Below are 18,434 nucleotides of genomic sequence, written 5' to 3'. Positions count from 1 at the left end.
AATTCCTTATATAACCACTCTTTAAAGTTTAGCGTATACTCTTCCAGGAAATATTATATATATATAGGCTTGTATAAATGTATCATATTTTCCACTCTGTTTTATTCAAATGGCATCACGTTATACATACTTTTGTACTTTGATGCTAAAGACTGAATGTGTTGGCAAAGTTCATATGTTGGAGCCCTAACCCCCAATATAATGGTATTTGGAGTTTGGGCCTTTGGGAGCTGAACAGGTGATGAGAGTGGAGCCCTTATTAATGAGACGAGTGGCCTTATAAGAAACGAGAAGAGAGAGATGATCTGTCTCCACCATCCACCATATGAAGTTACAGCAAGAAGGTACCTGTTGGCAAACCAAAAGGAGAGCCCTCACCAGGAGCTAATTTGCCAGCACCTTGATTTTGGACTTCTTAACTTACAGAACTATGATAAATTTTCTCTTTTCTTTCTTTCTTTCTTTCTTTCTTTCTTTCTTTCTTTCTTTCTTTCTTTCTTTCTCTCTCTCTCTCTTTCTTTTCTTTCTTTCTCTTTCTTTCTTTCTTTTTTTCCTTCCTTCCTTCCTTCTTTGTTTCTGAGGGAGTTTTGCTCTTGCCACCCAGGCTGAAGTGCAGTGACACAATCTTGATTCATTGCAACCTTCGCCTCCTGGGTTCAAGCTATTCTCCTGCCTTAGCCTCCTGAGTAGCTGAGATTACAGGTGCCTGCCACCATGCCTGGCTAATTTTTGTATTTTTAGTAGAGAAGGGGTTTCACCATGTTGGCCAGGCTGGTCTCCAATTCCTGACTCAAGTGATCTGCCCGCTTCTGCGTCCCAAAGTGCTAGGATTACAGGCATGAGCCACCATGCCTGGCCAAGAAATAAATTTCTGTTATTTAAGCCACCTGGTCCATAGCATTTTTGTTATTTCAGCCATAATTGACTAAGGCCCTTACTAAAACAGACAAACAAACAAACAAAAAGCCTTACTGAAGCTATTATATAAATAACCAAGTTGTCACTTTAATTTTTTTGTGTCACTTTTCCTAGATCAAAGCTTTTCTCTGCTGCAAAACATGATATTCTCTTTATTTCACATATTGGCTCAGGTATCATTTAAAAAAATCAAAAACCTAGGGCTGTGCTTCATAAACATGCTATTTAAAATGCATCTTACCAAACCTCTTTTCTGAACATTTTCTTCCAGCAGATCTGAGTTGGTGGCGTGATCTAGCTCGATCTAGCATGTGCAAGTTCTTACTCAGATTCTGGCATTGCTGTCTAAGAATATGCTGCTTGAGTACGTAATTTTAAAAAGTGAATGCCCTGGTGCATGACCAAAGCCACAACACCCCACACATGTGACTGTGATCTTTGCTCCTTGGCAAAGTCCTCATAGAGCTAAAGAGTTATGCACTTTGCTCCTTCCCTGGCACAGCTCTCTCTGCATTCCTTCCATCTCCCAGCATTCTCTGTTTCTATCTCCGTGTGTTTAAAAACCGGTGTGGGAAGTGTGCACCCCTGTGCATCAGACTCCGAACCATGTTCTTCCTGACTCCCATCTTGGTAGCCATTCTCTGCATTTTGGTTGTGTGGATCTTTAAAAATGTTAATAGAAGCATGGAGAAAAAGAAGGGGGAGGCTACAGCCAGGGCCGAGGCTCGCCCCTGGGTGGATGAAGACTTAAAAGACAGCACTGACCTGCACCAAGCAGAAGAAGGTAAGGACACCGGCTATGCTGCTTAGCTTTGCTGTCATGTATGTTGCTGATGAGTGTGAGTCAACGGCAGGGCTTATGGAGAGGAAGAAACACAGACCACCTTCAGCATCAACTTCTAGTGTGCTAATGAATCAGTGCCTGGCACAGACAGATCATCTCGCTCCAGTGATGAGCTTGTCACCTGCTGGCACCAGCCTTTTCTTATTTTGGATCCTCAGTGAAAAAGCTGTTGAGAAGCTGAAATTTTCCCTGGCTCCAATTCTGTTCTGGTGGTTAAAACCTTCCTGCAGGGATTCATCCCAGGCTGGTAGTGGGCAGGGCTAAGTGACCAGGTTTTGATCAGGAACTTTGAAAACTACCAAGTGGCATCACCTAGGAGGCTGCTACCTTTTCCTTGCCAGGGCCTGGAAGTGAAAGACTGGGGTGGCCTCTGTTCTCAACAAACTGAATGTCCAATTCAGCTGCCAAGGTGATGCATGAGAATCAGAGAGAGTAACAAAGAGACAGACCCGGTGGAACTAATGCTAAGGTGTTTAGAGCAGGCCTGGGAATTTGACGGTGCAGTCAGGGAAAGGACAAGCCGGGCTGGGAGGATGAATAGGGTACAAACAGCAAGTACTGGGAGGGCTGTCAGGCAACAAGAGGGAAAAGGAGCAAAAGCAGCTGGAGGCCTGGAGTGGGGGTAAGAGAGGAAGTGGAGAGCCAAGGGCAGGGGGAGGGTAAGAACGGAAGTAGAGAATTGAGGGCACCTTGGGAAGAAGAGGTGATGAAGGAGGCAGGTAGGAAGGGAGAGACTGTGGAGGAGGCTTGAGCCATCTGTGTCTGAGAAGCTTTGTATGGGATGAGTTCGATTTGCAAAAGGCTCCATGATCCTCAGCTGGACTAATGATGTCCCCATTCCCAAACAGAGGCCACCTGGACATGTGAGTGTGTGTGAGTGTATGTGTGAGTGTTCATGAATGTGCATGTGTGAGTGTGTCCATAAGAGTGTGTATGCACGAGTGTATGTGTGTGTGTGTGCGTGCATGTGCATGTGAGTGTTCATGAATGTGCGTGTGTGTGCAAGTGTATGTGAGTGTGCATGTATGAGTGTGCATGTGTGTGTGACCATGCATGAGTGTGTGTGTGCGAGTGTGTGTCCTAATCTCAGGACTGGGGCACAGGGTGTCCAGCTGGTCCTCAGTGCTAGCAGCCTGTAGGGCTGAATGCATCATATAGGAGTCCAGCCTCTCAGCAGGGCTGCCTTTTGCATTGAAAACTCTTCCACTCGGAACACCAATTCGGCCCAGCAAAGAAGCACTTTCCTTAATCAAGGGGACATCTGTTGTGAAGCTGGGTAATGGTTTGTGCTGGGAAGGATGGCCCGGATAGTGGGGGCAGTGGGAATGCAGTGGAAGGGGTGGATCAGTGTGAAGTTATTGGAAGAGCTGCAGGGTTTGCTAATAGGTTGGATAGTGGGAAAAGGAGGAGAATGGGAGAGTCGGAAGCTGGAATGGTGTCATAAGTGGGTGAGGGAATAAGGATCCTGCTTAAAGAGGAAGATGTTGAGTTCCATCAAGGACATGTTTGATTTGAGATGACAGTGACGCGTCTGAGCGGAAAGGGGAGAGAGCAGCCTAGGTTAGGGGCCCAGGCCACAGACACTGATTGGAGAGTCAGCAGTATGGGGAAGAGACTTGGAATCTGGAGAACTAATGAATTCACAAAGTAGGCATTGCTAGAGAGAAGGGTGAGGATAGAACTTAGGGGACACGTGCAGTTAAGAGGAACTGTGGAAGAGAAATGTACTAGAGAAAGGGAGAAGCTGTGGGAAATGGGGCTCTGGGATCATAACAGTAACAAGCCCTTATGTATATTAATAGCACTTACTTATGTATATTAATGAGAGCCACATTTTATGTGCGGTCACTCATTTCATCTTCATGACAGTGCAACGAAGTACGCACCGTTAGAATCCCCATATTATAGATAAGGAAACTGAGTCCCGGATAGTGTAAGCCCAGGCAGGTGATTGCAGAAATGGGACCCAAGCAGTCTGGCTCCAGGGTCCAGACATGTAGCTGTTTGCTGGCTGCCTCTACCCTGGAGAATGACCTAGAATGGAGGAGGCAGGAGACAGCCAGCAGGGGCAAACATTTTCTCAGAGCTTAGCAAGAATGTGCATTGAGGAAAGGCCACTAGATCTGTATACCTAAGAGGTTTGAGGACACAAGAGCTTGGGCAATCTGTTGAGGGTCAGGTCCTGGGGCTGGGCCTGGAGGCTGGGAACATAGAGCAGGACCAACGGGCCTTTCTTTGGTTCTCTGCGTGATTACTCACTTCTGCAAAACTGTGTTGCCTCTTCATTCTGTGTTCCTTTCCATCCTTATCCTTCTCTCTCTCTCTCTGTTTCTTTTTCTTTTTTTTTTTTTTTTTTGAGATAGAGTCTTCCTCTGTCACCCAGGCTGGAGTGCAGTGGAGTGATCTTGCCTCACTGCAACCTCTGCCTCCTGGGTTCAAGCAATTCTCCTGCCTCAGCCTCTCAAATAGCTGGGACTACAGGCACATGCCAGCACACTTGGCTAATTTTTTTTTGTATTTTAGTAGAGATGGGGTTTTTCTGTGCTGCCTAGCTGGTCGCGAATTCCTGAACTCAGGCAGTCTACCCTGCTCAGCTTCCCAAATTGCTGGGATTACAGGCGTGAGCCATCGCACCAGCCTCATTCTTCTCTTCTCTTTATACAGAAGAATGAATGGGACAGACTTAGTGTCCTCTTCAGCAGCTGGGGCAAAGTCTGGCCTGTGTGTGGCATCCACAGATCTTGTATGGGGAATCTAATAGTGCCTACCTCATTGTATTGTGAAGATGAAATTATTTACTCCATGTCTCTTACGTTGTTTACATAAGTAGTACATGCTGAGGTCACACAGGTGACCCGTGAGAACCTTTGGTTAAACCCAGGCTTTCAGGCCCCCAAATCCCTGCTCTCAGTCACAGGGCAGGTAGACATGGTCTATGTGGAGATCTTACTCTAGGTCCAGAAGGGATTGAGCAGGGCTAACTGGAGACGAGAACAGACTCCTTTACTGAAGACACATGGAGATGGTGTTGCTGACTCCAGATTCAAACTATTTTTAACATTAACAAGTCACTAAATGGTAAAATAAGTATTGCAGGCCATTCTAGCATGAGCTAAGAAAATATGGGTACCAATCCAACCTCCTGCAGCTCTGATTCACAAAGAATTCCTACTCCATGTTCACAGATCAGGAATTGGCATGTGTGTTTGCGTGTGGGTGTGGGTGGGGGAGTGATGAGGGAACATTGTGTGACCATGCTTATTAGGTGTAAGATACGGTCTTCCTCTGCAAACCAGCCAAACTTGGTGTCCTGTTAATACCTTGTTTGTCTATAGTTATGGTCCAAGAATGAAGAGTTGCTGAAGTTTATCTCAAAGAAATAAATCTCAGATTGTCCCAATAAAATGAATCAAAAGTCCTACCCACAAATCTTCTAGTTAAGCCTGGATTCATAAAAGTCCATAGAAATAAGGAAAGAAGAAAAAGATAGGAAACACATCTCATCGAGATGAAGTTGTTTTAATGTTAGTGGAGGATTCCTCTGCACTTAGCTTCACTGACCCTCTGAAAGCTATCATTCTAACTGAAGTCACTAACTGAGTAATAAGTGGCCCATCTTGTCCAGTCTTTTCTAAGAAAGGCCTGAGTTAACATTTTTAATCCAGTGTGGGTAACATCTAAGAACAGAAATGGTCCTACAAATTTAAGAAATGGATTTTTGTGTCCCCATAATATCAAGTAGCTGTCAGAACTGGTTTCAAGCCTAAGCAGTGGATTAATGACAACTCACTTCAGTGTAAGCTTGGCAAGCTAACCAATCCACGTCAGCCTCTTGCTTCTAAAAGTCAGCCAACCAGTACCAGCTCCTCTGAGTGTCCAAGTCTCAACCAACTGACACTGATCCTACAAATGACGTGTGTCACTCACACTCTTGAAAGTCCACCAGTTCTTGAACTCCATGCTTCCCAACCAAGTAGCGTACTAGGGCTAGCCTCTGAGGATTAGCAAGAGCCAATTGTTAAATATTTAGGAGTCTTTTGTTAAGTCATCATCAGTGGCTTGAAGTCAGGCCATGGTGGGATTACTTACATCATGGATACTGGCAAATGCCATAAATCAGTACTTTCTCCCTGCCACCCTGCAAAGAGCTGGCTTACCAGCACACCACTGCCAAAAATTCTATATTAAGTCAGCATTCTACTCTGCTCAAAGAGATGAGCCTGGTCAGCATAGTTGTCTTTTACTATGGGAAGCAATGCAATCAGCTTTGTCTTAGACACGCCCAGACATTAATACTTTCACATGGCTAATTTAAAGGCTTGGTTTGCTAGATTCCTGTAAGACCTTAAGGTTTTGGAACAAGAGACAGGCAAGTTTAGAAGAGAAAAGAGTAGGAAAGAAAAGCACTTGAATGAAGACATTGTTTGTTCTTTAGATCAAGTCTGGGTGGGTTCCTACTCGGGGGAAGTTAAGGTCGGCACAGGACACTGCGGGACCAAAGCAGATAAAGGGCCTCAGAAGACAAATCCTGTTGCTTCACTCCATTGCTTTGGAGAGGAGGACAAAAACACCTTTTTCTCTCCCCAGTCTAGGTGCATGGCTGAGGCCCCTATAACAAAAGATAGACTAATAGAAAAGTATACATGTTTATTCAGCATAAGTTTGATGTGACACAGAAGCCTTCATAGGGAAGTGAAACCCAAAGGAGCAGTTAAACCTATGTGTTTTCATGCTAGGTTTGGTGAAAAGTGAACAGTCGTGGAGACATACAAGAAGACAGAGGGGCTATAGTCTAATGTGATCTAATGGCAATAAACGGGGAAACAGTGTAGTAGTCTGTTTTCACACTGCTGATAAAGACATACCTGAGGCTCGGTAATTTATAAAGAAAAAGAGGTTTAATGGACTCACAGTTCCATGTGGCTGGAGAGGCCTCATAATCATGGTGGAAGGTGAAAGGCATGGCTTACATGGCGACAGGCAGAGGGAATGAGAACCAAGCAAAAGGGGCTTCTCCTTATAAAACTATCAGATCTCCTGAGACTTATTCACTACCACAGGAACAGTAGTGGGAAACCACCCCCATGATTCAATGATGTCTCACTGGGTCCCTTTCACAACATGTGGGAATTATGGGAGTTACAATTCAAGATGAGAGTTGGATGAGGACACAGCAAAACCATATCACTGAGCAATCTCTGTTTGTTCAGATTCTTCTCTGTGTCCCTACGTCTTCAGGGATGAGGATGCTCCTTTCCTCTGTGGGCACCTCTTACATGGATGTCATATGACCTGCCTCAGGGGAGGTCATTCCTGCTCTAAAGTTGGCATTCTTTCGGGTAATATGCTCTGAACCCCATCAGCTTTAGGATACCATTGCTCTATTCAGGATCTCTCTGTCTGGTCAGCTTTCCCAATCCCTACCCACCTCAGCGCTACCAATGAAATAACCCATCTATACAGCAGCCAAGTGTCACCTTAATAGTTTGGTTGATTGATATATACAGCAAGTCAATACATCGAGACACCAGGTTGCAACAGAGAAAGAGGTTTAATCATAGGGCTATTGAATGAGGAGGCAGGGGAACCTTGAATCCATCTCCCTCAGGAGCCTGGAGCTAGGAAGTTTTAGGGTTTTAGAGTGGACTAAAGTGTGAAGGTCATTGATTGGTCAAAGATTGCAGGGTGAAGTCATGGAACAGGGAGATGAAGAAACTATTCTAATGCTGATTCTGCTTCATTATGGGAGTCTTTGAACTGGTTGGCATCAGCTATTTCACTGGAGCTCATGATCTGAAAAACATTTGAAGTAATTTTTAAACAAAAGCCTTATGATCCTGATGGAGAGATCCTATGTATCTCAAACAAAAGCCTTGTGATTCTAATGTCAGAAATTCTATATATAGGAACAGTGGGGATGCATATGGTCAGTATTTACTAGTGCTATGAGACTTTCAGGAACAAGGAAGTGGGTTAAAGCAGCCTGATGAATGCTTAATCATAACTGTACTTCTGTTCATAATTCTTGTTAGCGCTATGAGGATGGCCTCACAGGAAGTGGGATGACTGAGAGGCCCAGGTAGGGAGCAGAGCAATGGTGACGCAGTTGGGAAAGAGGCATTCTCGGGCAGGTGCCCTGAAGTGGCTCCCATCTTCAGCTTTGAAATCTGCGTCACCCTCGTCCTTAGTAACATTGCCCCTCAAGGCTCCCAAAATTGCAAGACGGGAACAAGGATGATGTGACCTAAATTGTCCTTGGTTTCAAAGTTGGAAATAGTGGCCCATTTGCAAAGGCTGTGAAGCAGAACTGTAAAAACACTAAAGCAATTCATTTGGAGATGCGACCAGAAAAATACCTCCATGTTCAATGTGAAAAGATACAAGTCACCCAGAATTACTTGGCTGGCTAAACCTAATTATGGCACAATTAAGGGATTCTTTGGCATTAAAGCAATCGTAGGGACCAGGGGATTGATTGCTGGAAAGCTAGTAGGTGTTTATTACCACTCCCCCTTCACACCTACTTCCTTCTAACTAAAAGTATACAGTTTGGGCCAAAACTGTTCCTGCTACTGAAATATGAAAAACAGTTTTTCCTCTACCCTCTGAAGGTTTACTGAAAATGAACTGACAAAAGACAGGTTAATAGAGGAAAAGGCATACACATTTATTTAACATGCATAGGCACTGGGGAATCACAGGAGAATGGTTACCTAAGAACCCAGTGGGGTGCAGATGCTTACATATCCTTCTTCATAGGGGAAGTGGAGATGGGGGTGTGTAGAAGTAAATGATTTTCAGGGGAAATGAATGAGTGCAAAGAACAATGCCTTGGGATGCAGTTCCTCGAGTTCATGACAGGCAGTGGGAAAATGAAGGGTGGAACTGCACTGTGAACAAGTCTTCTTATTATGCAGGTAAAGTCCTCATAGGTTATCTCTCTCTGCCTGGATTCCCAGGCAGGGGGTCTTAGGACAATTACATTTCTTCATCTTCTTCTTTTCTTTTCTTAATAGATAGAGTATTGCTTTGTTGCTCAGGCTGGAGTGCAGTGGTATCATAGTTCATTGAAGCCTCTAGCTCCTGGACTCAATCTATCCTCCCACTTCACCCTCTTGAGTATCTGGGACTACAGGCACACACCACCAAACCTAATTTTTAGACTCATTGTAAAGACGGGTCTCTCTATATTGCCCAGGCTGGTCTCGAATTCCTGGGTTCAAGCAATCCTCCTACCTCAGCGTCTCAAAGTGCTGGGATAACAGGCATGAGCCACTGTGCCCATCCCAATTACATTTCTTTTGGAAAGAAATGTCCTTAGTCAGAAAGGAAAGCTCCAGAAAGAGTCCCTCTCAGTGCTTCAGGAAAAACGATCAGAGAGACCAGAGACCAGGCAGGTCAGAGGGAGACCTGGAGGTGCTTCTTTAGTTCGCCAGGTCAAGTGCCTGGCGATATTTTGGGGGATTGTTTGCAGAGCCCCACTGCAATGATACAAGGCAAGTTACTGTTGGTATCAGTAGCACGCCCCAAGTATGGCAGCTCAAGATTTACATTTAAAAAGCAGGCCGGATGTGGTGGCTCATGCCTGTCATCCCAGCACTTTGGAAGACCGAGGCAGGCAGATCACCTGAGATCAGACGTTCGAGACCAGCCTGGACAGCGTGGTGAAACCACATCTCTACTGAAAATACAAAAATTAGGTGGGCATGGTGGCAGATGCCTGTAATCCCAGCTACCCAGAAGGCTGAGGCAGAAGAATTGCTGGAACCCGGGAGGTGGAGGCTGCAGTGAGCCGAGATTGTGCCATCTCACTCCAGCCTGAGGGACAAGAGCGAGACTCTGTCTCAAAAAAACAAAAAAAGCAGACCATAATAGTACACATTTCTTTGGACTATATAGACTTTAGAGCTTGAGTAATCACTAGTGGCTTGACTGCTCTAGGGTGAAGGCAGGAAAACAAAAGGGTTAACACAGCCTGCTCTCTTGCCTCTGGGTGAGGGCCACATTCCTCAGGAGCAGTCAGAAGTTCAAGGGAAGGAGACAAGTGGAAGCTCACTGTGCTCCCAGCTGGGCCCTGCTGGTCTCATTCCCCAGGCATAGTGTAGACCTCTGCCCTGTGAAAGACTCCAGAAATGGCAGCCTGACTGTGCACTGCTCTGAGTGCACTCAGGACAATCCCATCAAGAGGTGATGAGGAACATTTGTTTACCTGGTCAGGGTAGTGGCTGGCACTGATAACGAGGCAACAGCTTGCTTCCTTCTGCTAGTTAGGAGTGCCTACCTTGGACCTTAGAAGCTGCAGAAACTGCCAAGTCATGCACTTAGACTGCTTTTAGATTTTACAAATGCTAAATGGGTCTTAAGTGTTAGTAACTTACCTTTCAAACAGTTAAGGAAGCATTTAATGCATTTGCTTATATACCACTTATTAACTACAGAGGCACCAGGCTTCATGTAAAATAGTGTTCAAAGTATCATTGGTGTTGAAAGTCTTTATTGACATCTTGATAAGGTTCAGGGTTGTCACTGTGATGTCACTGTGACACTGATGACATTGACATTTAGTTCAGGACTGACTGTTAGAAAGCTGACAGAGGTTTATTACCACTTCCCCATCACACCTACTTTCCTCTAACTAAGCCCAAACTGTCCCTGCTAGAGAACTATAAAAAGAAGTTTCCTCACTAAGAGCTATGAGCCAACAGTAGTGCCTGCTAACATCGTTTTTGGGGGTCCTCAGAAGGTGAATTCTCTACCTGAATTCTACCTGGAGAATGGCCGAGTCCCTCAGGGCGGGTCTTTGACCTTCTCCCACTCTTCCTTTCATTCCTCCTGCTCATGCTCATCTCTGCATGAGGGCTCCAAATGGAACCTCACCTTCAAGGCTCAGACATTTTCTTTTGCACATGACATCTGCACTTGAATGGCTCACAGCATCTGGAATCAGGCAGACAGCTGACTCTTGTTCCTCCTTCCTGCCCACCCCCATAGTTCACCTCTTAGTCCTCCTAGCTCAGCGGATGTTTCCATCATCTAACCAGGCACGAAAGCCAGAAACCTGGCAACGACTCTTGGTTCCTCTCTCTCTCTCCCAGCTACTCTCAACCACCCACATTAGCCAGTCTTTCAATTTCTATTTCCAAGGTGTTTCAAGAATCTGCAGACTCCCACCATTCTTCCTGCCTCTCCAAGGGTTCAAGCCAGCATGGTCCCCCACCCAGACTACGTCAACAGCGTCTGTGTGTTTCTGCCTTTTTCCCATTTCTCCTCAATAAATTTGAATCCCCAGCTCCTTTCTTATTGCTCAGGTTTCGCCTTCCGTGCCATCTTTTTGGGGAACCACTTTGTGTCTTCGCTCTTTGTACTACCCCTTCTTATTCTCTGTCACTTCATAGAGAATGAATTGTTTTCATAGGAGTGATTACAGTTTGTAATTCTATCCATATGTCCTTTGCTGCTTTGTTTAAACATATAAGGAGTAAGATTATTGTCCCAAAGAGGAAAACAATTACCTTCAATCCCTTCCCTAAAATTTTATTAATCAGAAAAGATTAGAATTCATATCACAGAGAGAGTGAAAATTAAACATCACACCTAGAGCCCAGACAAACTTTGTCATAAACCTTTTCTTTTTGTTTGTTCTCAGATCCCTTTCAATTCCCAAAGGGAATGATTCACTAACCATCATCTGGTCATCAGGTCCATTCATTCCCCCTGAAATTCATTACCCTTACACCTCCCTTGTCCTCTTCCTCTATAAAGAAGGTTATATAAGCAGTCAGACCCCGCTGGGTTAATGAGTGATCATTCTCTTGCTATTGCCCCATGCTATGCATGTTAAAATAATTTTTATGGCTTTTTCTCCTATTAATCTGTCTTTTGTCAGTTCATTTTCAGTGAACATTCAGAGAGTAAATAGGGAAGATTTTCCTCTTCACCCCTATAGTATAAAAGTCATATCTATTTTTTTCACTAATATATGTCAAAAGCTCAATAAAAACCCTGTTGAATGAATTGCATATTTCCAGCTTCCAGGAAGGTTTTGAGAGCTTTACTAAATGTAATTTGCATTATACATAGTATTTTGTGTTTTGCAAATGTACAACTATAACCTGAAAACTTGTATTTTCCCAACTAATCGTACCCACCAGAGATTTTTATTCCACTGTACCACACTTCTCTCCCCAAAACACCACCACTACCACTCCCGCCACAACAGCCATTGCAAAATTATTGCTATTGGCATTTCCGGAGCAGATGTCTAAGAAAAGAAAGTTGTTCAGTTCCACTAATATAAAACAGATCAACTTTAGGACTTGCATTGCTTCTTCATGCTTTGTTCTTTAGCTAATGTGTAATACTTACATAACCCAGGGGTCAGCTGAGCTCATCCTATTTAGAAAAAATAAATAAACTAAAAATAAGATTTAAAGAAGGCTGAATCCTCAGTTCTACATGCTTTGAGGAGGCCCATTCCCTCTCAAGCATTTGAAAATCCCACAGAACCTGTGCCCACGGAGCCACCTCTGGCTCTGAGGTTCACACCCCGTGGACTCCTGATTTCCTCTATGTGTTTTCTTCCTTTGCCTCGCAACAATTTATCTGTGGAAATCAACCTTTGTTGTTGTTTGTTTCTTTGGTACCTCACTTCCCAACTCCTCTCACAGCATGTTAGCATTTGGGCAGCCCCTTCTTCCTTCTAAAGGTCTTTTAAGTCACAGTTGAAGATCTGCCTTTGGGCTCCTATCCCCGGGACTCTGTTCCCCTCACTTGGTCATGCTCAGCTCCTCTCCCGCAAAGACCCATGCCTACCCTCTGAAAAACAGTGGTCGTGGAATCCAGGGACATGGCAGCACAGGAAAATCATCAGAGGTTTAAAATTTTACACTGTCTCCCTCCCTCATCAGCTGGTGTGGGGAAGTGAGCAATGGGGAGGTTTGTTTTCCACAAATGGTGCTACTTTGCTCAGAAGGCAAAAGCACCTATGGCCAGTTTTGTTTACACTTTCAAGTTCTTATTATTTAAAACTCTAAATCTTTCTTGAAAGCATTGATATTTTAAATATGAAACAGGAATTTAAAAATAATGATTTTGCTATTGTACTTTGAAAACTGGTAACATGGCAAGAAATTCATCTCCAAGGATCTAAGTTTCCACTGTATCTAGACTTTACCTGCTTTAATGAACTTGAACTTTTTCACTGCATTGAGAAAAAGTCAAGTATCTTTTCTCTTTTCTCAGAAGTTTTGTTTAAGAGTTCTGGACAGTTGACCTATTCCTGATTCCTCTGGTAATTAATCTCTATGGGCTTCTCACTGAAAAAACTCTTAATTGTGACATGTACTTAATGAAATAGTGTATAAAACAGATGAATGGCTTAGCAAATAATTATTAAGCAAAACATTATGTAATTATGACTTAGGTTAAGAAACAAACATATCCAGCATTTCATAAACACCCACACATCCTTCCCCAGTCACAACCTCTTCTCTCCCCAACAGAAGAAACTACTATTTTGAATTTTATGGAAATTATTTATTTGCTTTTCTTCTTAGCTGCATCACTCTTACACAGCTAAATATTCCTAAACATTAAAATTGTACCTTTTATGCTCTTTTGACTTGCTGTTTTATATTTGTAAGAGTCAAATATAATGCTAAGCAGGTTAGGCATGTAACTGAGGCTCATTCATTTTCACTATTGTACAGTATTCTATTATATGACTATATCACAATTGATTCTACTGTTGATGAACCTTTGGTCTATTTCTAGTTTAGGACTATAAACTATTTCTGTAAACATTTTAATACTAGTCTTGTACATATGTGCATGGATTTTTCTGGTGCATACATGGAATTGCAGTCATGGTGTGAAGGGCCTGGTGATATATCACACAGATCCCCCTTTAAGGAAGGGCTTGCTGCCTCTGCTGCTGGGAGTACTGTCGGCCTCTTCCAGGGATGGCCTCTGCTGTAGACAGCTGTCTCTCCTGAGATCCCGCCTCTCCCAGGATGGCCCACGTTTAATGACTGACTGCAGTAGTCGTATAAAGGCCCAGCCATTATGGCCTCACTTGAGACAATTCTGACGGGCAATTTTAGTTTCAAAACAGCCCTTGCTGTGATTGAGGCCGTCTCTCAGCTTGCATTGCAGCTTGGCTTCTTCTGCCCAGTCTTGCTTCTTTCCTCTTCCTTCCACAGGTTTTGATTCTGAAGATACTTCCTGTAAACATTCCACACGCTAGACTCAGTCAGAGTCAGCTTCTTGAAGAACCCAAGTAGAGACATGTAAGGTACACCTCTATCCACAATACTGAGTTTTAAAATCTTATTTGTATTGTTCAACGATTTTGGAAAAATTTCAGCCATTGTCTTTTCAAATATTGCCTCTGCCCATTCCCTCCCTCTCTTCTCCTTTCAGGACTCCAATTAAATGGTTTGACCTTCTCACTGTCTTTTACTTTCTCACCTATGTTCTCTATCTTTCTCTTTCCATGCTGCATTTTGGATAGGCAAGAAGAAACTATCTTCCTATTGATTCATTTCCTCTTCAGCTGTGTCTACTTTGATGTTAGTCTTATTAATTGAATGTTTCCTTTGTTTTCATTTTTGGTTCTAGAAGGTCTCTTTAGTTCTTTTTTCAAATTTCCTGTCACTTTTTTCTACCAAACTTCCTTGGACATAGTGAGCAGAGTTGTTTCATGATCTATGGCCAATAACTCCAGTGTCATACATCATTGTTGATCTGTTTCTGATGCCCATAATTTCTTAATGGCTCTTACCTATGACTTCATGTTTTCTTAAATACATTGTTATCTTTCATTGTTTGCTGGTCATTCTTTTGGAAAATTAGTTATAAAAACTTTGTGAGGTCTAGGATATTGGTACTTATTCCCAGGGAAAATTTACTTTTGTGCTTACATGGTGGGACACTAACACTCTGGGATGACTTTAACCTAAGGTCAAAGCCTGTGGTTCCCTGGATCACTCAGATGATATTACCTTAGGCTGCAAACACATATCAGGCTGGTTTATTTAACACTCCCCCTCACTGTGAGAGTGTAGACCTTCAGGGTCTCAGCTTAAAGTGTAGGGGCTGTCAAGCTCCCAGCCCCGGGTATGCCTGGGATTTTGGCTTTTGTCATCATCCTTTAATCTCAGATCAACCTCAAAGCTGTTTCTTGGTAATTGGAAAATATATAATACTCTGGGCATTTGAATGCTGGTCTACCTCTGTGGTACTCACCTTCAGCTAGATTTTGACTGTCATTTCCTACAGTAATAGATGAGCATTCCAATGCATACAAGGAAATGTTTTAAAATATATTTTACAAAGGATTTCAGTTTGTTTTTCTTTTTCTAGATTACAGTGTTTATAAAAATTCCCTAATTAACCATTACTAAAAGTGGAAGTCCTTTAATAGAGGTCACAACCACAATTGCAACAACTATAACCACAGCTGCATCAGCTAATTAGTGAGATCAAAATGGATTTATGGCTGGGTGAAGTGGCTCATGCCCGTAATTCCAGCACTTTGAGAGGCAGCGGAGGGAGGATTGCTTGAGCCCAAGAGTTTGAGACCCAGGAAACATAATGAAACTATGTCTCCAAAAAAAAATTAATTTAAAAAAATTAAATAAATAATCCCACCCCCCAAAAAAAAAACCTCAAAGTAGATTTGTATCTACTAAAAGAAGAAAGTAACAAGTTACTGTCTTCTATCACATGGCTCCAGGCATGGGATATGCATCATATCAAGCACATATCATTGGGTTTGGGGGAGGCTGTCAATGAGGAAGCTATATAACAGCATCATACTCAGTTTTCTAAAGATAACAGGTCAGGTAGCATAATAATGATTCAGATAAGACACAAACACATGCACACACATACATTTTAATGGTTTAAAAGATCTTCAATTTGTTACTTTAGGAAAGAGTGCTGAGTATTTTCAGCAATATCATCATGGCAGACTGATGATCTGTTCTTATCAATATGAGTTACTTTCTGTGGTGATACGGCTTCTCTGCACCCATTCCCATCAGGCTGAAAAATATTAAGGCAGGTTTATTAAAGACTGAATTATTACATAAAAAAACAATCTACTTATTAGATCCCAACAATATTTTCAGTGTTTACTCCATGGACAGCCTTCTCAGTGAAGCTTTCTTTGTGTGATTCAATTTTCACTGAAAAAATTCCAACTCATAGCAATTTATTCTGATTTGATACACTGAGGTTCGCTTTCTGTAATGGCCTCATTTTGGTATATTTTGCCTCCTAGGTTCTAGGAATTGGTAAAGCTCAGCAAAACCAGAAGCCCAAGACCAGCCTAAGACAAGCAAGGAATATCTTTTTTTTTTTTTCTTTGCCATCTAAACATTTTTTTTTCCAATAATTTCAAGTGTTTGAAGACAGCGTCTTAGAATTTTTTTCTGTTGAAATCTTTGTAGTTCAGACCAAAAGTATGTCTTTTCATGAGCTTAAGTGAAATAAAGAAACATTTAGTATTCAGAAGAAGCACTGTGAAATTTTGGATATATAGCCAACAATTTTGAGAGTATTGGAATGGAATATCTGGGAATTTGACAATACAGTCTTCAGAACCCTTGCTTGTAGAGACTAGCTTGAACTTCATAGTGTTATTTGTTGGAAAAACCTCCTTTTAAAATAAGATAATTGGGTCTGCTCTTGGTGAAGCTTTTAGTGCACTAGACACATTGTCCTTCTTATATTGTGCTGTATATGTGGGCTTATTTGCTTTCTCCTCAGTTTTATCATTTTTCGTTTCAATGATTAACCCTTCTGTTGCGTCTTCATATTCTCTAGTGACAGATTATGAGCTTTCAGAACTCTCTGAACAGGAGGGTAATGGGGAAAACAGAAGTGGCAGAAGCAGGGAGACATAATGAAAAATTTTATGTAGTTAAATGGAACAGTTCTTTTCTTATGTTTAATCGTTTTTTTGTCTTGTTTAAGAAATCCTTCTCCACTCTAAGGGTATGAAGATATTCTCTTATATTCTCTTCTAAAAGCTTTTAAAATAAGTTTTTCATATTTAGAATTGTGGTGAGAACATTCAACATCCTACTGTTCTCAATCTCTGATGGAAGGGTTTCAAACTTAGCTAGATGTGGTGGGGTTTTTTTTCCCCCATAGTTAGATTATCAGATTAAGAAAGTTCCTTTCTACTCCAAATTTACTAAGAGATAAATTTCAAGTTTTACCCAACACGTTTTCTGCATTATAATGATTTTTGTGGTTGATATTCTTTAGCATTTTAATGTGACAAAAAAAATGATTGTTTTTCTAATGTTAAATTAACCTTGTATACCTGGGATAATCCCAACTTGGTCAAGATGCATTTTTTTAAATAAATTGCTGAATTTCATTATTAACATTTTCCGTAGGATTTTTGTACCATGTTTGTGAGGAAGTTGAGTCTGTAGTTTTTTGTTCTTTTAATGACCTACTTCTGTTTGGTATCAAGGTTGTGCTCATTCCATAAAATGAGTTGGAGGGTGTTTACTCTTTTTCTATTGTTGGGAAGAGTTTGAGAATTTAGCGATATTATGTCTGTGAAAGTTTGAGAATTTAGTAGTATTATCTCTGTGAACTCCTTCATGAAGCTATCTATCTGGACCTACAGTTGCTTTCTCTCTTAGGAAAATCTTTGCTTACTAATTCAACTTATTTAATAGTTAGCAGACCTTTCAGTTTTTCTGTTCTGAAGGTAGTTTTGGCAGGTCATATTTTAAGAAATTTGTCTATTTTGTATAATTTTTCTAATATATTGGTATAATAAATATTCTCATACTCTTCATTAAATGACAATAACATCTGTAGTGATGCCTCTGTTTTCACTCCTGATATTTGTTAATTGTGCTTTCCCTTTTCTTGATCAATCTTGCCAGGGGATTGCCAATTTAATCAGTTTCTACAGTGAACCAGCTTTGGTTTTGATGTTTCTCCCTATTGGATGTTTGTTGTTGTTTTCCTTAATATGTCATATTTAATATTTACTTCTTTCTACAGTCTTTGGGTTTATTTGGCTATTTTTTTCTAACTTCTTGAAACTGATTTTTAATTCATTAATTTTTAGGGTTTCTTCCTATCTGATGTATGTATATAAGGCTTTGAATCTCCCTCTACTTATAATATTTTAGTGTTATTGCATAGATTTTTCAATATGTAATAATTTCATATTTTAATTTTAAAATATTTTCTAATTTTCATTAAGGTATTTTTTTAAGTTATCTTTTTGTTACTAGTTTAATTGCATTACATTCAGAGATCATTATCTATTGGGTCATTAAAATACGTTAAGAGTTATTTTCTGGTCCAATAACTCTGCTTAAAAATAATGTGCGTTTAAGTCTTTAATCCATCTGGAGTTAATTTTAGTGTAAGGTGTCAGGAAGGGGTCCAGTTTCTGCTTTCTGCACATGACTAGCCAGCTTTCCCAACACCATTTATTAAACAGGGAATCCTTTCCCCATTGCTTGTTTTTGTCTGGTTTGTCAAAGATGAGATGGTTGTAGGTATGTTGTGTTGCCTCCGAGACTTCTGTTCTGTTCCATTGGTCTATATCTCTGTTTCAGTACCAGTACCATGCTGTTTTGATTACTGTAGCCTTGTAGTATAGTTTGAAGTCCGGTAGTGTGATGCCCCC

At 41.6% G+C, this 18,434-nt stretch overlaps 1 protein-coding gene across 4 annotated transcripts in view; it reads left to right on the top strand.

The window, feature by feature from the left end:
* Positions 1 to 1,392: 1,392 nt before the first annotated feature.
* The window catches only part of IYD (iodotyrosine deiodinase), a 38,361-nt gene continuing 21,319 nt past the window's right edge, over positions 1,393 to 18,434 (top strand). For 2 of the 4 annotated variants that reach the window (XM_017539221.1, XM_037742246.1), the window contains exon 1: positions 1,393 to 1,702. In XM_017539221.1, coding sequence (XP_017394710.1) covers positions 1,525 to 1,702 — 178 coding nt within the window. In that variant the 5' untranslated portion in view covers positions 1,393 to 1,524. The remainder of the gene's footprint in view (positions 1,703 to 18,434) is intronic. The other 2 variants (XR_005201964.1, XM_037742250.1) reach the window with 1 other exon arrangement.

The sequence above is a fragment of the Cebus imitator genome, unplaced genomic scaffold, assembly GCF_001604975.1.
Source record: "Cebus imitator isolate Cc_AM_T3 unplaced genomic scaffold, Cebus_imitator-1.0 Scaffold6, whole genome shotgun sequence".
Taxonomy (NCBI): Eukaryota; Metazoa; Chordata; class Mammalia; order Primates; family Cebidae; genus Cebus; species Cebus imitator.
This window is presented reverse-complemented; position numbering and strand designations above follow the sequence as displayed.